The 22,277-nt window shown below is 31.5% G+C and overlaps 1 protein-coding gene across 1 annotated transcript in view; it reads right to left on the bottom strand.

The window, feature by feature from the left end:
* Nucleotides 1-12,693: 12,693 nt before the first annotated feature.
* LOC129222895 (cell adhesion molecule Dscam2-like) overlaps nt 12,694-22,277 on the bottom strand; it is a 142,771-nt gene continuing 133,187 nt past the window's right edge. The window contains exons 24-25 of the mRNA XM_054857458.1: nt 21,838-22,015; nt 12,694-12,913 (exon numbers count right to left, since the gene is read on the bottom strand). Coding sequence (XP_054713433.1) covers nt 12,769-12,913; nt 21,838-22,015 — 323 coding nt within the window. The 3' untranslated portion in view covers nt 12,694-12,768. The remainder of the gene's footprint in view (nt 12,914-21,837; nt 22,016-22,277) is intronic.

The raw sequence follows: 22,277 nt of genomic DNA, 5'->3' as shown, positions 1-22,277 counted from the left end.
TTGCCGCAGAGAATACATATACGTATCCAACAGGAAGCTCCAATTTACCAGAGTTGAATATTCAGTCCTTAATAAGCTGAGAGGCCCTGCGCCTTTGATGCAACCAAACTTCGCAGCTGTATGCAATTAATTTAGTGTCGCGTTCCCACCCCGATGAAACGGAAGCTAAATTTTAATGCAAGCTAAATAATAATTAATGATTTATGACGCAGGATTTGGTTTCAATAATAATAAGCATTGAAGCTTAAAGTCAGATATTTGATTTCACAGCGCTTGAAGTTCCAGCAGTTTGAAGTCCTGTAGACGTTGTGAGTTGACGTGTTGAGAAGTCAGATTTTTTTTCTCTTTGAGTTGTCTTTATTATTTTATATATAATTGAATTTTTGTTAATTGATTCATTTGTGGTCTTAGAATACATTGTGCTGGTATTATTAAAACCAGTAAGATTAAATGAAAATTATTTAATTTTCTCTTTATAGTAAATAAAAATAAGGGGTTTCAAAGAAATTCTGGAAGGAAGTTTGTGACAGACGTGCGTCCAGAAGACCCCATAGCACGTACACGTACAGCCTTGAAATTTTGTACAAAATTACGTCGAGGCCCGGGGTATGCACTTGGGGTTTTATTTTTTAAAATTTGAATTAGTCTTTTGTAATTAATTTTTTTAAGCTCAAACTTCGCGTAAATTGGCTGTTATTGCCTGTTAAAGGGGTGAACAATTACTTGCACATATTGAAATGATATATCGTTGGAAAGGGTAGAATTTTTCGCGTTATACGCTATATGTTTCAATGCTCTAATTCAAATACAGCGGGAGTTATTGGCATTTTTAGCTCGAAAGTTTTTAGGCTTAGCTAAAATGTAGGCAATACTTTCTTCATTAAATCTATCAGTAAAAAGCGAAGAAACTGTCCCTCAGTTTTCTTTTTGACACCGTTGGAAATAGCGGTATTTTTTGCTCCAGACCTAACTCGACCTATGGTCGAAAAACTAGGATTCTATCTCCAAAGGAAAAAAAAAATGTTACAAACCGTTAAAAGTCAATTTTGAATAATCTCATCTCCATGAATATTATTAATTTTTGATTTGGCGTTGCCATAGTTACGTCATGTTGATTCGCAGAAACTTTAAGGGTTTTGATTTTAACGAAAAATCTTGGGCTCAACTCAATTCAAGCCTCGAGCTAAAATGCAAAATATATTACGAGAGACCTCGTATTGTCTGTACGTGCCAATTATCGGTAGCTTTTGTTATTACAAACAGCATTCATGTTTGATGCGACAGAAATTAACATTCTGATGAGTGGTTTCGCGGCAGTAAAATTAATCTTATCTCTTGTATGCGCCCGCCAACATGCTTCATTTCAGTCACGTGATGAACACCAGTAGGTACGCGAAAACTATGCGTAGCTTTTGTTAATACACATAACAGACATTTTTTATGCTACAGAAATTATCATTGAGTTGTTTCGCGGCAGTAAAATTAGTCTTATTACTTATTGAACAGCCTACGTAGTTCCCAGTTTAATATCACATATTATCTTAATGATAGTTCATTTTGGATGAAATTTAAACTTTGAGGTTATGTATTTTGCGGTCAAAAATTCTTGGGACAATTCCTTAACTTGGATCATTCTGACAAATTGTTTTTAGTGCTTCTGCACTTGTCAGCAATTCACCAGTAAAAATGAATGATGCAGCCGATTAAACGCATAGATTTTTTGTTTACGAGGGTTAACAAGGCTATGTGAGTTAAATTTTATTGAAGGATTTTAGCTGTTTTGAAAATTTCGACACATTTTGCATTTTTTAATTTTAGAAATATTTTGGTTCCCTACATTTACTGAGCAGCATTAATTTGAATATTTGTCACGCTTCTTACTGGCTATGTTTTTTGTGCACATTCATTTTGTCTTAACTAATTCAGTTTAACTTATTTATTTATAGATTTAAGAAGTGTCTAAAAAGGAAATTCATAAAATAAAATTGTATTATTGTTTTGAGAAGAAAATTAAAAAAAAAAAAAAACGATGGCTATTATGATGACGTTGAATGCCATAACGTTATAACGTTACCTACTATACAGAAAATATGTCATTGGTAAGAGAACAGAATATACCTATAAGCGAAAGATATTTTAAGAAAGTATTACAAATGTTAACTCTGATAACGAAAATGAATCTTAACGTAAAGAAGACACTGATTTTTTCGTTAAGGATTTTGCACACAAATGAAAGATGTAAAAAAAAAAAAAAAATGAGAAAAGACACTTGTAAAAAATGGTATCAAAATGAGGAACTAAGATAACTAATAAGCAGCTAGATAGAAATTATTTGGGCTTACCAAGTAGTTTTATGCTTCCAAATGTAGATGTGACGGCGGGATAACAATATTTAAAAGAGTTAAATCAATTATGGACACAATCAATATTATCAGACGTAAGTACACATTCTGGGCTCTGAAAGTCTACAAGACATTATTATTTCTATCAAATGTTAAGTTATTATACAGTTGTAAAAAGATAATGGATTTCTTTTTTTCTTACCTACTATTTCACACATGAAAAAGATCCAAACGTTTACTGCCACAAGTTAGAGAAGAGGATCTCCAACTGAAGGCCATGAAAATTTTCGTTATAATTCGTAAGGAACATATATGCATATTTATAACTTATCCTGAGAAAGTGCTAAGACTTTTCCAATTTCCCTTTTTTCTTTGAAATGAAAGCTGTCTTAAAGATGCACTCTTGACTATGCGGTATTAATATTTGTGGACACAAAGTGGAACTCTATTTTATAGACACATGTTAGTTGCAAATGGGAAAGTACCAATGTCGCCTTTCGTAACAATTAGTAATATGCAGCTTATAAGTTGCATCAAAATTCCAATAATGACATCAGCCGAAATTTATGGTGCAAGAATGAATTAAGCGCCCCACTTTCAATAATAGTTGCATGTTATTGAATTAACATAGTTAAACATTGTTCGCTAAAAAGATGCTTTTAATTTGAAATTCATTTTGATATTCTTAATTAAATATTAATTAAAAGCTTCACTCAAATATTGCTTCATTGAATTTGCAAGTGACTATTTTGAATTAAAGCTGAAAAAGGTGTCGTGGTACCCTTGAGTGACCTAAAAAGAACCGTGGAATTCCGCGGAACACAGTTTCAGAAACTGTGTTCTATAGCAAAGATACATATTTCCTGGAAACGGAACACATGATCACTTTAGGAACTTTATACATTCCCAATGACTGAACTAATGTATAATTCTCTAGATTATCGTGTCAAGGTTTAATTGTGCTTAAAAACACAAAATATTTTTCAGAATTTAGTTTTTATGTGCTGAACAAAAACGAAATGAATAGTTGAGAAAATATTTTAATATTTTATCATTTTTGATTTAATAAATCAAATGTCGATGTTTGTAAAGTAGTAAAAATCATTGTAAAACTAACATAGTGACAACCAAAGTTCCAGGGTAAAAAGAATGTGCTCAAAAAATATCATACAACCAAATATTCAACTCGACTACGATTTTTCAACTTGGTTTTCTTAAGATCTTTAAGCTGCTTTTATAATACAATTTTGCTTAATTATGCCTTTGGAATTGATTGCAGTCTGTTTTATTTTATGATTTTTTGAACGTCATTTAGAGCAAGGAATATGCGGGGCAATTTGCTCGTCGCATATTCTTCTTCGAAAATGCTATTTAAACATTATGTACTAATTGAAATTTATCATTCCGTGATTTTACTACTACGCTAATTTCCCCATTAGTGAAAAAATGTTTGTTGATTTTCACGTGGTTTCCTTTACATAAACTGAGTTATTTTTACAGAAAGAAAAACAGGAATAAGTACAAATAAAGCTAATTTCATTGCTAAGTTTTACGTTTTAGGTTCATTTTGAACTTACGTATTGTAAATAAATTTATTAAACATGCATTATATTGAATGTACCTTATTTATTTATTTAATATTGAGTCATTATTTATATTGAATATTTTTTAAATAAATTATTAATTTAATATTAATTAATTATTTATATAAACTGTACACATTTAATATAACATTTAATATACATAAAATGTAATTTAAACAATATTAAATATATTATTATATTATATAAATATTAGTAATTAATATTGATTTCATAAATAATGCGTCTTTTATTTAATATATATACCCCCTTAAAGAATCTGTTTACCTGTTTGTTTGGGAATCTACAATAAAAAACGAGCTGATGTGTGCATCACATGACTTCCATTTACTGCAATTTAAAGTCATTTTCTCATTATTGGCAATTTTAATGTGATTCAGTTTACTTTCTAAATATTACCAACAGTGGCCAAATTGAAATCAGATTTTTAAAAAAATAAAAAAAACACCAAATTTGCGACCAAAAGACTGGCGATATATCGCCAAGTGTCCGCCAAATTAAAACACCACTTGAGTTTGCATCGAAATTAACTATGATTTCCCCTCAAAAAGGAGCAAAAAACCCATTCATAAACACCCGAATGCAACCAAAAGGAGGTGCACAACTAGACCCCACTAGGAGTCTACGTACCAAATTTCAACTTTCTAGGACATACCGTTCTTGAGTTATGCCACATACATACGCAAATCCGCACATTCGCAGATATGTATATGCAGACGTCATGAGAAAACTCGTCGTAATTAATTTGGGAATCGTCAAAATGGAAATTTCGCGAGTCTATACGTTCTTAGGTACTTATCCATGGGGGGTTGAGTTGAAAAAAAAAAATCAACATTCATTCGCGGGTGAGCAAAATGGAAATTAAGGTAGATTTTTGAGTGTTTTTTTTTTTTTTTTTTTTTTTTTTGCGAATACAGTACTTCATTTTTTGTAAAAAGAAGTAAAAAAAGGTTTGCACCAGTTTTCTGAAAACAAAGATAGGAAAAAATATGAGAGCACAATTTCACTTAAAGCGACATAACTTAGCATTTTTTAAATATTAATTTTTAAAGTGGGACGACATTTTAGATATTTTCATAAGTCAATTTGATTAATTCATCAATTTTTGACAGGAGGCAGAACAAAAATTTATTTTTGAATCCTAATTTTCCTCAGGAAGGCAACGACTACAGAAGGCCACTTCCTAAATATGATCTCAGGCTCTGTGCTATTTGCTAACATAGGGGAAGCAAAGTGTCAAGTATGTATATGTACTTGTATTGATTATCAAAAGTCAAAAGACAATAATAAACGTAAGAATTTCAAAAATTAGTCCGGATTTTGAGAACTTGAGTTCAAATTACGTTTTTCGCAATCACGAATTGCAAAATACGCGTTGGGTCTTTTACTTTAAGAATGATTCGATTTGATTATCCGATAGAATTATATCACTGACCTCCTTGGATGTTAGTTTAAATCTAAAATAAGAACTATTTTCTACAATAAAACAAGCGTTGAAATGATTATCTCGCCCAATATAAGACTTTTTATTTTATGTTTCAAAAAATATATTTCTTTAAAAATCTTTAAATACATAATCGCATGTCCTTCTTATTTCAAGAATTTCTGCAGTTGAATCGGATATTTGTCTGTCAACTAATTGCATGTCCTTCTTATGGCAAGAATTTCTGCAGTTGAATTGAATATTTGTCTGTTAACTGTAGTGAAGTATTATGGCTACATACTTAGCCGGCATCTAATGAGATACAGTACCTCGATATTGAAGCAACATGGCGAGAGTCACAAGAGTGAGCAATTGAATTAATGTCAGTCTCTTCATGAGATTCCCCAGAAACACATTAATTTAATGCAAATTAAACTTTAATTAGATTTTATGATGTTCTCTATAGCAATGCTCACTCTCAGGCATTAAACATATATCAGATATAAATTTGCATTAAATTTAAACAATTCCAAATTATTTCTAAGAAAATAAACTATTGATTTCATTTCAAAGGGAATTCGGTAAATTTACCAATTTTACTAAAACTGTTGAACGCCTGAAACCCAGCATTTTGTTTTAACTGTATGTACCTGCTAACGAACTCAAAAACTTTCAATTTAAAATATTTTTTCCCCGAAACAAAAAAAAAACTCATTAACCATCTGTGTGTGTGTACCCCACATCAAAACAAATCTATAATAATATTATAAAGATAGAGAGGGCGGAGTTTTGTGTGTATATATGTTCGAGGTAATCTCCGGAACCCCTGCACCTTTTTGAAAAAATTCTTCACTATATGAAAGGTGCTTTCTTATTGAGTGACATAAGTTATAATTCAAAAAAATCCGATAAATAGTTTTTTTTTATTCCACTTTAGGTCCAAATTTCGCATAAAATCTCGAATATGAAAGTGAAAAATTACTTGCACATATTAATATTATGTATCGTTGAAAAGGGTAGAATTTTTCGCGTTTAAATTAATTTGTTTCTTTCCATGCTCTAACTTAATTACCACAGGAGTAATAGCTCGAATTTTTTTGGACTTAGCTGAAATTTAGGCACAACTTTCTTTATTAAACCTATCAATAAAAATTGAAGGAATTGTTACACAATTTTTTTTTGACACCATTGGAAAAAGTGACATTTTTTACTGTTGAGTATATGTCACTTGACACAATTTTTATTCTCAAGGTAGACCGGGCAAAGTCGGGCAACGCAGCTCTTAATACATAAAGATTTGAAAGCTCCGGTAATGTGATTTTATACTTTTTTGTTTGTTTAGCGAAACATTTATTATTGCCATAGAAAAAACATCCGTTTCACTCGCAAAAGAGGTGGTTCTGTTAGCGTGGTCGCTTTGTGCGTTTTCGATGAGCAGTTCAGTCTAGGATTTTTGTTTAAAAGCAACCGTGAATGCAATTCATTGTTTTGGCGATTTGTTTTAAAAGAAAATAAAATTTGATTTGTTTTTATCTGAGTGAAATGTACGACGTTTTCTTCTTTTTTTCTGGCGATGATTTTTGAATGTTCCACGATATGTTTTTTTTCGTTAGACGGATGGATTATGATAGCGTGGTTGCTGGGCGAGTTTAGCGATAAACAATAGAGTTGCGGCATTATTTTCACAATTGAAAGATATTATTTTATGGCTTTTTTTATTTCTTTGGCAAAATATTTAAATTGCAGTAAAAACCGCTTCATTCGCTAAATAGAGTTTTAAAGCTAATTTAATGATTGTAAATCTAATTTAATGATTTGACAGAAAGTTTTTAATTCCAAAGATGCTTTAAATGTTTTTTATTACTTTTTTTGAAAAGGTGTGTACGCAACTTATACGAAGAAAAATGATCATTTCACATCAAAGGGGGAGGGGGCGTCGGTTTTTTTTTTTAATTCAACGGACTTTTATGAAATTTTTGGCACGAGTAACGCTGTGCGGGTACTGCTAGTTATTAATAGATACATCTGAGCATCAATAGTAAACAACGTAGAGCGCAAATTAGCAAAACGCATGATTGCCGACACGTTTTTCAGGGTTTAAAAAAATCGTTTTACATTACAAAGAAAATTTGGTTGGAAAACAATCCGATAAAATCAAAAGGGTGGAACAAAAATCTGTTGAACAATAAGAATTTTAGATTAACAAAATAAATAAATAAATAAATAAATAAATAAATAAATAAAATAAAAATAAAATCTGAAATGAATTATGTTAATTTGATCTAAAAGAGCCACTAAGCAATTTACTTTAAGAAACTCCTTTTGGAAAGAAATGTCTTATAATAACTCCGTTTCTATATAAATTAACAGTTGCACACATAGTTTTTTCATCCGGAAGATCTTTCTACTTTGAAAAAGCGATTCCAATCTGTATCTACGTTGTTTATTACTTTGTTGCATAGTTTTTCACTTTGTCTTTAAAAAAAAAAAAAAAAAAAAAAAAAAAACCTCACAAACGATTTTAAAAAAAATGTATTGCTCAAAAACTTCTTACGCGTAAAACATATTTTTAATCATTGTAATGACAAAATTGTTTGTATGATAAAATCTGATTGCAGATGCATTAAATTTTAAAGACATTATATTAAAGAGAAACTCCAGTGCTGCACTAGACTATTTTTTAATCGACTTTCAATGCGAATTGCTGCTTTATGAACAATTTTGGTACGTCTGTATGTGTGTGCCTATTGTACATACAAAAGTATATCTGAATTTTTCTTAAGGAAACGTCTTTTTGCAGACATTGACCCAGCATGTGTTTCAAACATGGTTCTTTAGAAAATGCTTTTTATTGTTATTATTATAATTTATTATAATTGTCATTAATATAATTATTATTATTATTATTATTATTATTTTTGAAAAACGCAACTGTATTTTTTTATACTTATGTTTGAAATTAGTTTTACATAAATTTGCTAGTACGTATTAGAAAGGACTTCTATCATATTTTTCTCTTTCACGTAAAAAAAAATAAATAAATAAAATAAAATAAATAAAGTTTTTTTTTTTCAAGTTTAAATTTGTTTGGAGTTTCTGGAACACTTAGAACAGCTGCAATAAATGATTTTATTAAAATACATGTTTAGAATCTGTTTGTTCGTTAGTTAACTTGAAAAATTACTTTCGGGGGGAAAAACAGTTTTGATATTCTAGTATAAAAATAGTTTAAAAATTACTTTAAGAATATTTTTAATTTGCGATGATTAAATACTGGTAAACGTAAAAACAATTTTATTTTAGCTAAAGATTTTTTGTTTTAATTGCTATTTAGCTTGTTCCAACTAATTGCGTTTATCTACATCTTGGTTTTTATAGTATAAACACACACACACAAAAATCCTACAAGTATTATAACTAAATAGGTTATTGAAAACTTGACAAAAAAATCGCAGTATTTTAAATGATTAAAAAAATATGATTGAAGTATTTCACATTTAATGCCAACGTCAAATACATTTTATTGTAAATTAATTTATAATAATTTCAACTAATTTATTAATACTAGTCGAGTACTAGTTATGTTTCTAAAAGTTACCTCTCCCTTTCATAAATAATGTTAATCAAATCTTAATGATACGTTTAAAAATCACGGACAACATTTTTAAGTATTTTTTTTCAAACTTATTTATTCATTTTCTTATGTCTAACGAAAAAAAAAGTGGTTGTCTTGCGTCATCATGACAATACATCAAGAATATTTAAATCAGCTTCTTTTATTCATATTTTGAGAAAATAAATATTAGGATAAATTAAACTTAAATTAAAAAATCACATTTAAAAATTGCAACCATGACTTGGTGCTTTGGAAAAACTGAAATAAACAAAAAAAAAAACAAAAAAAAAAAAAAACGAACACAGAAGTGACACATAGCTTAATTCACTTCAGTTGCGAGAAAAAGTGGCAGCAGAATAATGTTCTTCATTTCAAAACTGTCACCTGAGGCATACGGTTATAAATAAATGATATGATAAAAAATTTAAGAAGGAAATTTATGTTTGCAGAAAGTTTAATAACAATGTAACGAAAGGGAGAGAAACATTACATGATAAGATTTAAACTCATGCTTCTTGTAAGTATTTTTCTCCTTACTTTTAAAACTTTAAAAAAAAAAAAAAAAACACTGCACACATTTTTTCAAGGAATATTCTTCTAGAATTGTTTTTTTTTTCACAAATGGAAGGTGAAAACCAAAAAATAAGAATTGTTGAATAATTCAAGTTGCACACGTGTGCGATTTTCTTTGGGCTTTTTATGTGATAAAAATATTTTTTAAAACAAGTGAAACATAGAAAGAACTATGTAGGAAGATATTTCTTTATTTTATTAGAAAATAGTGCGGTGCTTAATTATTCGATAATGTAAAGCATTTAGAATTTCTAGCCGAAAGAAAAGGACAAAGTAAATAAACAAACAAATAAATAAATAAATAGAATAGGTAAACTAAAAGTCCCTGGAATTAACAAAATAATAAACGATATAGACTTAAGTTTAGAGGAATACCATTAGTTAAATTATTCATGAATGTTTCTCAGTAGTCTTATAACAAAACCGCAACAACTTCTTTTTTATTGTTATTTTTATTATTTACAAACTAAATAATAAAAATAACAATAAAAAAAATCTCTCTTATACCTGAAAACCAACTGTAAAATCCCTTGAGCGTGATTTTTAAAGAACTTATCTCCTTGAAAGAAGCAGTTCGAGTTGTTTACCTAACATTTCTTTCTTCCTTCTTTATTAAAGTAACGTATCTTACAGAAAAGTTTAACCATTCAACTACGAACGTTTATTGAATCAGACGTATATCAATCGTTTTGCTAATCTATAAACATATAGAGAGTTTCTTCCCTTTGCATCATTATTTTAAAGATGAAGAACGAAAGCTATAAAATTGAAAAGTATTGTATCAAATTTACCAAATGTAAAAAAAAAAAAAAAAACTAAATAAATAAAAACATCCCTTATAGTCCTTTTTTTTCTAAATTTCAACGAAATAAGTCGATTTAAAAAAAGATCATATGCTTAAAAGTTTTACTTCTTGATTTGAAATCCCTGATTTTCTGAGAACGTCTAAACGTTTATAGAACATAGAAATCAAGACGGAACGGATTTATTTGTTAGTTATTGGCTACTATGAGTACGTATTGGACATTTTCTTTCTTTTTTTTTTCATTTTCAAAGGGTAGGGAATAGATATTTTGCTTTTTAGTTTACTCATCCAATTATCAAAAATGTTCAGAAGTTCAATAAAACAGTGTTTTTTAATTATTTGAATAAAAAACAATCATCCCAAGAATTACATTTTGACTTGAGGGTGCTGAATCCAAAACAAACGTTCATCCCCCCCCCCACACCAGGTACGGTTTTTCAGAAAAAAAATAGCGGAGTGAAATATCAAAAATACTATAATTGAGATGAAAAAAATCTCTAAATTTATTACAGTAAACTAAACAGCATTTCTCAAAATAAACAAACAGTTCTTTCATGATATACTTCCCGCTCTGTGTTCACTCTTTTTGTCTGTGAAACCTTTTCTTCCTCTCTTCTATGCTACTTCTCTTGGAACACGCATTCGTTTTTTATTTTCCGCTTCATCATCCAGCAGTAGTCAGCTACCATATTTGCATTCCATCTTTCTTGGTAGCGTTTTTCGATATCGCGGAAACATTAGAGTAATTGTTTACCCTGCTCTTCACACTAGGCTAAATAGGTGAGATAAGAGTGTAAGAAATAAACCCTTTAGCTCATCTTACAACATTGAGCTTTGTATGTAGCCAACATGAGTTGTGTAATTGTTTTGTAGAGAGGGTGTTTCATGGTTCCCAAAAACTTGGAACGGGATCGTATGTCGAAACCAGTAAAAACGCCCTTTTTTGCCTAGGCTGCAGACAATTTACTCTAAACACAGATGTGGGAAACATTGCCATGTTTTGGCAGTGATTTTACAAACTCCTTCACAAGCCCTGATTTAATATGCAGAGGTGGTAACAAAACCTTTTCTTGTCATATCAAGGTCGTCTTAAATGATGTATTTTCACCGGGGATTGAGGCATCTCTACGTGGCCATTCCATTTTTTTTCTAGAATGGAGCTCTGTGTCTCGACTGTCCCACAGGCAAAAGAAGCAGGGATATTTTGTATAACCTGCTGGTATTTTGCTGGCATAACAACATATTTAGTATTTTCAAGTCACCAAATACCATCCATTGATTTTTTTTGATAGTTGACTTCCTCAAGAATCATAGCCAAAGCGTTATAGTTGTCTTTCAAATAAACCGAGTATCTCATAGGAAGTGATGCAAATGTATTTCCATTATGCAGTAAGACTACTTTGAAGCTCATTTACGATGAATCGATGAAATATGTGTATATGAATATAAGAGTTTTGCAAGAAAAATTGACGTGTTGGCAACAAAAAAATCCCATGCCATATTTTAAATGCAGGCCTTTTATCTCCCCCCCCCCAAAAAAAAAAGGAAACACTTGTTGAAGTTTCTACGTCAATGACAAAAGCTTAACTTCCTGGTTAAAGAATTTAACTGTTTAAAGCTTATGAGTGAGTTAATTTGTTTTATGTCATTGCATTGCACCTCAACGGAAAGCATTTTTTAAACCAAAGGTGCATTAATATCTTCTTAATAGCAGAATTACAGCTATAATGAACATTTTGCTTCGTCACTTTAGATTGAGACAATTGCAAAATGTTCTGTTTATTGCCAGCAATTACAACATCCATATAATTTCATAAACGTAATTCGAAATTCGTGTGTAAGTCTATTTGTATCATACCGACGGGAAGATTGTTAATTCACAGTTATAGAAGGTGAATATACTACCTTAAGGTGATGATGTTAGACATTAGTCAAAGATGTAAACAAAATTTCTTGGAAAATGTAGATATCTCATTGTACATGCGTTATTTTTATCTGAGCAGATCGTTTTTGATTTGACCTCATTCTACCATTAATAGCCAATGATTGATGTTAATATAGTTTAATTAAATTTGTTTATTAAATATTATATTTTATTGAATTGTGAATGAGTCGAATAGAAAAGCAAAAAAATAATAAAAAAAAGGTGCGCGCACTAAGACTGATTGAATTTTGACCAGAAACAGTGATGAAACGATTTTTTCCCCTCAAAAATTATTAATTATTAACTGAATAATTAATTATTATTTATTAACTGAATTTCAAAAAAAAAAAAAAAAAAAAGATCCATTTATTATTCAAAAATAATTTTATTTTATTAAAGGACTCCAGAACATTAACATTGCAGATGATAATTGAGCTCTTCTTGCGATTCCTGTCAATAGGAACTAACTGATGGGTCGGAACTATCAAACGGGTCTCTCCTCCATCGCCAGACGCAAATGCATGTCACATTCAGCTTCGGAAAATTCGAATGAGTCTCCAGGACTTGGAGATGTTTCTGCGTCACTGATATAATACACAGTCTCTTCCGTTTCATTCCTAATTTCACTTCTGTAAGAAAATCGAAACGAAAATAAAATTTTCAGAACAATATTATATTCTCGTCATTTTTTTAACCAGCTTCCAATCATAAAACTTAACAAATATTGACTCAATTGCTTTAGTTTTCATTACACACAGAACTCGTCAATCCTCCCCCACCCCCCGCAAAACCGTCGTCCTCGTAATTTGCCAAAAAGGCGGCGAAAAAAAATCGTTCTGGATTGAAATGTAATACAAATTCCCTAATTAAATCCGCCAACCGCCTAAGGTTTCCAACAGAAACTGCATCCTTTGTATGATCATAATTTACTCTTAAAACCGCCATCTTGAAGCATCATGTCAAGCAACAAACAGTTTATGGTGAATGATAAAGAATTTACCTTAACTCAGGGAACGATCACGCGTGGCAATCAGGAATACGTCACACGTATCTCTTACTCTTTCTCCTTATAAATGCACTTTGCCACCACAGGTGTCAGTAATTTTTATCTCTTTTAGCTACACTTCTACTTGTTCTCACCATTCACCGAATAATCCGTCTCTTACTGCCAAGGAGCAATGTTTCCAAAACGTTTTCACGAATTCTTAGAAGAGCTTATCGGTTCCCCCCCCCCCTCATTTTGACGTTTCAGTACTCACACTACAATAGCATTCATTCTTGACTCCTTTTTATGTCCCCACCTTCGACTATTGAGAAGTTCCCGTCTAGAGTATTTGAGGCTTAACCTGTGATTGACATTTAAAGCATGTACGTAGGCTTCAAAAAACAACTTTTTTTAGAATTATACAAGAATTATATGTTTAAGAATAAAAACCAAGACTCAAGCCTGCAATTTTATTATAGTATTTTTTCTGAAAATATATGGCAAAAAAGTTAACCACACAAAACAACCGTCGGAGACGTACAAAAGTATTAACCAAAATAGTGAGGAATAAAAAACATTACACAATTCCTTTTGCTATTAATATCTATATTTCACTTGAAAATTAAAATACATGGTTTCAAATTTATTTTCAGAAAAACTAAAGATTGATGACATCTTGTTAAATCGCATCCGTCGACGTTCGCCAACTTTCGACGTGTACCTAAATTCGGTGGTTTATCGAAGTTCGACCTTTCATTTTAAAATGAAAAAAAAAAGTGTTACATAACTTTATTGTCACTATGTCATTTATTGCTATGTACTTTGCTTTGTCTTCCACAAAAAGCTTGTTATATTTTGTTAAGTATCAAATTTTATAAGTTGACCATTTATCTGAGTTGAACTCTAAGCTGTTGTTTGTGTATATCATCTATGTAGGTAACCATATCTGAAAGCGTGTGATTATTTCCTGTGTGGATAGGTAAAGGATACTCCGTTTATACTCCTGTTATGTTCTAATCATGACCATGTGAGATTTCGATCCCTGAAGCAATTGCTTCTGCGGCTTCACACATGCACCAGTGTGTATAAATGGAATTTGAGTACAAATGTGACATTGTTAATCTGTCAGGAGGAAGGCACACATAAAATCTTTAGAATGATTTAAGTATGTAAAAAAATTGTTTTTGTACCATTTTTACTCTTAGAAATACACACTTTTGAAACCTTTCCTTTTTCTTCTCTGAATTACACAGTATATTTTAATTCCATTCAGAGCTGTGGAGTCGGAGTCGGAATCGCTGTCAAAGAGTCGGAGTCGTACTGATTTTGAGATAAAGGAGTCGGAGTCGTTCAAAAACATGCCGACTCCGTCTTTCTTTTTTTTTATCTTTAATTTTTACGGAGTCTCCTTTCAATTTTTGAAAAAACTGACTACCAATTAATTTGATACGTGTATAAAACATACTAATGGGAAAATAACTGTCATTGTGTCAACCATCCGGCTTGATTGTTTATCGAACTTTCTGTAACAGCTACCTACGCCTCAGTCTTCTATATTGCTTTTTTTTTTAACTTTGTTTAACTGATAGCAATTGTCAGCAAACAGTTTTGTTGCCTAACGTTTTCTAAGTAATCACTTTCAGATAATAATAATAATATATTTTTTACCTCAATCTCAGTTATAAAACAGTAAAAAAAAAATGTATCGCTTGAGCAAGTCGATAAACTTCTGACGGTCTTAGAAAATTCAAATAAGTATTGGCACGAAAGCGCAAATCCAAAAGATCCGAAAAAATATAAATGTTTTTTTCTTAATCTAAAGACTTTATCGGAGAAAACTTGGTTATCACTAGAAAGTGCAGAATAAAATCAGTGCATGGTTTATTGGTTAAAACCATTAGAAAATTAGAGTTAATCCTAAAATCTTCATATTAAGGTTAATTCTAAAGCTGCCAATAAAATTAAAAATAAAATTGAACCAAGAAATGTAGGTATAGTAAAAGTTATTTGTGCAAAGATGTATGCCACTGCATTTTGTGTAGAAATTGCTCCAGACGAATACATGTACCAACCCAAACCTCTCCCTGCAATATAGCAAAATTTTTTCGTTGACATTTTTTAGATGAAATTTAAGATTTATTGTTGGGGAGTTTTTTCAGAATTAAGGTATTTCAATTTTTGTATACTCTGAGATTACGTTGAGGTGTCACCCAGTAGATGGGTGTCACCCGGGAGGGGGGAGGGGAACCACTTCTTCTCAAGAAAAGCTTTTTGACTTAGAAAAAAAGTTTTTTTTCCTCTCTAGGTACAGCCTTGAAAAATTGAAAGCACAGGATTTGATCAACATCTATTTGTGGAACAATAAAAAAAAGCAAATAATTCCTTTTCATTTTTTAAAAAAATGGGATTTTTAAGTAATTTCACTTTAGAAATCGAAACTATTGGAAAATTTGATTTTCAAATTGAACTTTTAACGTTGTATGCATCCTAGGTTTACAAAAAAATACAACGCAAAGACTTTATAAAAAATAATTAATATTTTAATCTCTGTTTAGGAGTTTTCCCCCTTTCCATGAGGTGGGGGGGGGGTTTGAAAAAACAAATAAATAAATAAGTAAAAAAAGTCAGAGTTGGAGTCGGAGTCGGACGTTTCAAAGTCCAGGAGTCGGAGTCGGAGTCAACTATTTTTCATCCGACTCCATAGCCCTGGAGTAATCATCTCTTGGTTACTGCAAGTCACTATAGTTTTGTCTCCAATGCAGAATTATGCGTTTCATTCATTAAAAAGCCGGAATACTTATGTTTTTCGGAAATTTTAGTCTTGGCTTTATAAATATGTCTATTCTTACCACCTTATAGCTTTTTCCTTGCGCAGAAACGTTTGTTAAAGCGTTATTATTGCCATCATTGCGCATACAATGTCCTGTGGAAATAAAATTTTTACTGTCATCTTAACATAAAGGTTTGTTTTAAAAGCTATAAATAATGAGTTTAAAGGGAATTTAAAAAACTCTAAAGCGTGTACATAAGTACAAGCAATAATAGTTTTCTTTTTTATTAATTTAGAATAGATTTTTCATATTACGATATTTCGTTAATTAATTTATGCATATATTTTGATTTCTCTACTTTTGTAAGCTAACGAATTAAAATGAAGAAGTACTTGAATTGAAAATTATGTAATATAAGAAGTATTAGTAAACACATAACGTTTAGTTTAAAATCATAAATTTTTCTTTTATAGGGTGAGATATATATATATATATATATATATATATATATATATATATATATATATATATATATATATATATATATATATATATATATATATATATATATATATGTGGTGATGTATTATTTTCTAAGACACTTTATTAAGAACTCGAACTCTTGTGTATTCCTACGCGCGGAGTGAGATTGTGCGTGACGCGACCAGTTTTGGCGGATTGATTGAGAAGGAATGATGGGAAGTGTGGTGTGAAGAATACCCCTAGACCAGCCGAGATCCTTACAAATGGGGGCACGGCCTTTGATTCCGAAACCTCGCCCCTTTGAAAGTTTCAACGTGTAGCTGTTCCTTCAACTTTAAGCGGTGAGTGACTCTTTTCACAATTTTCAATTCCTTATTTCGAAAACATACAGACGTGGTGTGGAAAAAATGAAGTCCAAAAAGAGAGATCAAAAACCTAAAGGCGCTGCAACTGCTACAGTGCAAACTGAAACCGAATATCCTAACGAAAACGAAACAAATATAATAACAAATGTTGATAATCCAAACACCGCATTACCGTACGTTACATTTTCTGATTTCGAAACTCTAGTTAAACGTTTCAATGGCGACGCAATGTCTGACGTCAACATTTGGATAGATTCCGTTGAAGAAGCGATCATACTTCTACATCTCAGTGATTTGCAAGCTTTGTTATTTTCTAAACGATTACTAGTAGGAAAAGCAAAACTTTTCATTGATAGCGAAATTTTGCCAACGTCTTGGCAGACGTTAAAAAACTTATTGCTTGCGGAATTCTCCGACAGTCGTTGTCCGGCTGAGGTACACAAATTGCTTTCGAACAGAAAAATGCGTTATAATGAAAGTGTCGAAGAATATTTTTTTAAGATGCGTCAGATTGGTTCGACGGCTAATATTGATGATTCATCATTAATGCATTATATAATAAACGGAATAGATGATACGCCATTTAATAAAAGTGTTTTGTATAATTGCTTGAATATTCATGACTTTCGAAATAAGCTGAAGATATATTCTGAAATGTCTGCTGATGCACATTCGAGAAAAAATACAGCGTTTAAACCTTTTCCAGTTTCAACTCGATCGGAAAAAAATTCACTAGGAGCCAGATATAACGAACATAACGAAAGAAAGATGAACAAATTTTGTTTTCTTTGTGGAAATGATTCCCACCTGCAGTATGACTGTCCAACAAAAAACAAAGGAAAACGTTGTTTTTTTTGTTCAGGCTTTGGCCATGTTAGTAAAGATTGTGAAAAGAAAACAACTGATAAGAGATCTTTTTCGAATTCTTCGAAATGCAAGGCCGATCTGACTCCATTTTCACCCACGGAAACGACCGACTATGCTCATAAAACTTGTAATTCTTTCCAAATTAACTCCAACATGTTGAAGTCAGCTAAAATAAATGATTCAGTTATAACTACTCTAATTGATACTGGATCACAGCTAACCGCGCTTTCAAATAAAATTTTTAAAAATTTCCGAAATATAAGTTTAAAACCTACAAGTGCAACATTTTCCGGCTTGGGAAACAAAACTTATTGTCCCATTGGCACTTTCTTTTCTGATATTGAAATTGATGACTGTATGTTCTCGACATTGATTTATGTAGTTGATGATGATATTTTAAATGTGGATGCAATTATTGGTACTGATGTTATTAATCAAGGTATTTTATGTGTTGATAAAAATGGTTGTAACTTGAGAAAACATGAAAATTTTTTGTTGAATGTCGCAAATATTGTGCCCAATGAACCTGAATTAGACCTTGCACATATTCAAACCCCTCAAATACGTGAAGAAGTTAGTCATTTAATTAAGAGTTATAAGCCTGATAAAATTAAAACGACCAATTTAAAGATGTCAATTAATTTAGAAGATGAGATTCCTGTTGTAAGCAAACCCCGTCGGTTACCCCCTTTGCAAAAAGAAATCGTAGATTCTCAGATTGCTGATTGGCTTGAAAAAGATATTATTAGACCTAGTTGTAGTTCCTTTGTTTCACCGATCGTACTTTGTAAGAAAAAAGATAATTCATATCGCTTATGTGTTGATTACCGCAAACTAAACCGTAAAACAATTAAAGATCACTATCCTTTACCTTTAATTGATGAAATTTTAGACTCTTTAAGTTCAGCAAAGACATTTACTACATTAGATTTGAAAAATGCATTTTTTCATATTGATATTGAAGAAAACAGTAAGAAGTATACATCATTTGTCACTCATAATGCCCAGTATGAATTCCAGAAATGTCCCTTCGGATTAAGTGGAAGCCCCTTATTATTCCAGAAATATATTAATTGCATTTTTCGTGAACTTTTAATTGATCAGACCGTCATTATTTACATGGATGATATTCTTATTCCTTCCGTTGATGAAGTGGATGGTATAAACAAGTTGAGAAAAGTCCTTCAAATTGCCTCTGAGTATGGACTCGACCTAAATATTAAGAAATGCCAATTTCTCAAGCGAGAAATAGAATTTTTGGGTCATGTGATTAAAAATGGAAAAATAATGCCCTCTTCTTGCAAAACCTCTGCAGTTCAAAATTTTCCCCTGCCGAAGAATGTGAAAGACATACAAAAATTTTTAGGACTTACTGGTTACTTCCGAAAATTTATTCAGCATTATGCATTAATTGCTAAACCACTCAGTGATTTGCTTCGGAAATCAGCTCCATTTGTTTTTGGACCAGAACAACATCAGGCATTTTCTGTTTTGAAGGAAAAGTTAACTTCTTATCCTGTTCTCGACATTTTTCGTCCTGGCGCAAAACTTCAGTTACACACTGATGCAAGTAAACACGGATTTGGTGCTATACTCCTACAAGAGTCTTCGAATAACAACTATAACCCAATTTACTACTTTAGTAGAAAAACGACCCCTCAGCAGGAAAATTATTCAAGCTATGAACTTGAAATGTTAGCAGTCATTGAAGCAATTAAAAAATTTCGACATTATTTGAATACTAAATTTATGATTGTTACTGATTGTGACGCGTTCAAGAAAACATTATCTAAGAAAGATATATCACCTAAAATTGCCCGATATGCCATGTTGCTTGAAGAATTTAATTACGATATAATTCATCGCCCCGCAACAAAAATGAACTATGTAGATGCCTTGAGTAGATATCCTGTAATGATGATAACTCAAAATTGCTTGACAGATCAAATCGCTGCAGCTCAACAAAATGATGAAAATTTAAAAACAGTAATTGCCCTAGTCAAGGTAAATAAAGTAAATGACTATGTAGTTAAAAATTGTGTTTTGTACAAATTGATAAATGATCGCGAATTGCTCGTTGTACCCAAAGGTATGCAAACAGAGATTATCAAACATGTACATGAAAATGGTCATTTTGCAGTAGCCAAAACTGTTGATGTTGTACAACAAAATTATTTTATCCCTAACCTTAAACAAGCTGTCGAAACTGTTATTTCCAATTGTGTGCATTGTATTTTGGTAAATAAAAAACGTGGAAAGCAAGATGGATTTTTGAATCCAATTCCAAAAGATGATCGCCCTTTAAGCACTTATCACGTCGATTTCTTAGGACCTTTAATGTCTACAAAAAAGAACTATCAACACATTTTGACTATTATCGATGCATTTACAAAATTTACATGGATAAACCCGACAAAATCAACTACAACAAATGACGTTATTTCAAAATTAGAATTTCAGGAGAGTATTTTTGGAAATCCTTCTCGTATAGTTACCGATAAAGGCCCAGCTTTTACGTCAAGAGAATTCAGCGATTATTGTATAAAACAAAATATTCAGCATGTAAAAATCACAACTGGAATACCGCGGGGAAACGGACAAGTCGAACGAGTCCACGGTACATTGATCCCCGTTCTTGCAAAACTTTCGATAAATAATCCCACAAAATGGTACACATTTGTCCCGGCACTGCAGAAAATCCTGAATTCCACAAAACACAGAAGCACGAAATTTTCACCATTCGAACTCTTGACAGGTGTAAAAATGCGTTCGAACGAAGATCTAGAAATACTTAGTTTACTTGAAGAAGAAAATGAACAAAAATTTCATGATGATAGAGAATTGCTTCGTAACACAGCAAAAACAAGCATACTTAAAATTCAAGAGGAAAATACGAAGAATTTTAATAAAAAACGAAAAATTGCTACTCAGTATCAAATAGGCGACTTCGTTGCCATACAAAGAACTCAGTTTGGTACAGGTATGAAGTTACGACCTAAATTTCTTGGTCCCTACAGAGTAACGAAAGTCAACCCAAACAATCGGTATGAGGTCACCAAAGTTGGCACACACGAAGGCCCTTACTCGACTTCATCTGCTGCTGACTTTATGAAAAAATGGACAACAACTCCAACCGACTAACTTTGTCCCTAAAAAAAAGGGGGGAGAAAAAAAATATTAGTGTTTTTCTTTTTCTTTCTTTTTTTTTTTTTTTTTTGGTGTTCCTGTTCAAATCCTGCTTTTGATGATGATCGGAGCAAGCAACTGACGTTGTGCTGCCTTCAACTCCACCTGATGATGATGACTACCATGATGACGACAACGATGCTGATGACTACCGTAATGAAGATTACGACAACGATGATGATGCTGACGACGATGGAGGAGCAACGACTTGATGCCAGCTCGACTCCAAAGGATTTGCAGACCTTTTTTTTTTTTTTTTACCTCTTTCCAAGAAACTAGAACATTTCATTTTTTTTCTCTCACCGAAATTTTACCAGTTCACGAGGACGTGAATAATCAGGATGGACGAGTGTGGTGATGTATTATTTTCTAAGACACTTTATTAAGAACTCGAACTCTTGTGTATTCCTACGCGCGGAGTGAGATTGTGCGTGACGCGACCAGTTTTGGCGGATTGATTGAGAAGGAATGATGGGAAGTGTGGTGTGAAGAATACACCTAGACCAGCCGAGATCCTTACATATATATATATATATATATATATATATATATATATATATATATATATATATATATATATATATATATATATATATATATATATATATATAACGATAAATTATTTTTCTCTTTTTCACTATTGATTTAACTGTAAAAAAGGTACATTTGAAATAATTTGCAGTCCAAACCAGTTGAGTGCCTATATGACAGGTGTCAAAAAATCTTCGTTCACAAGGTAACATAAGTTGTTTTGTTCTGAACGAATACCTTTTTTCACATTAAGTATAATTAATAACTATTTTTCTCAAAAAAGTGAATAAATAAATGAAATGTAACATAAAATAAACGGTTTCTTTTAATGTGCTCCTAAAGGCAATATTTACTGTCTGAGTTACCGTATGATGTTTCTTCGGACTCTTCTTGATCTCTGACGATGCTTGTTAGACCGGCTTGCCTCAGTTCTTCTTGGTGATTTTGTGTACAAATATGACTGAACTTTAGCTTCTGCTATTTCTCGAATGAGAGCTAAGTCATGGGTCTGCAATGTTCTATCCGGAGGAAGCTCTACAACAGCTGGAAAAGAAACCTTTTGATATTTAAAGTAAAAAGCAATTACATTTCTATTGATATTATCAGTTGATGTATAGAAATATTTATGTACACATTTTTTTAAAGCAAAGTCATCGTAGAAGCTGGCCAAACTCTCTTTATGGCACAATTTAACTCTGTTAATGGATTGTTTCGAATCGTCTAGTATGTGTTTTAACTTTAATCGTCTTTTTCATTCTCCCAATTTTACTTTGTAACTGAAACTAAACTGCATTAAATGATTGCA

Source organism: Uloborus diversus, chromosome 5 (genome assembly GCF_026930045.1).
Source record: "Uloborus diversus isolate 005 chromosome 5, Udiv.v.3.1, whole genome shotgun sequence".
Classification (NCBI taxonomy): Eukaryota; Metazoa; Arthropoda; class Arachnida; order Araneae; family Uloboridae; genus Uloborus; species Uloborus diversus.
The sequence above is the reverse complement of the archived record's forward strand: the minus strand, read 5'-3'. Positions and strand labels throughout refer to the sequence as shown.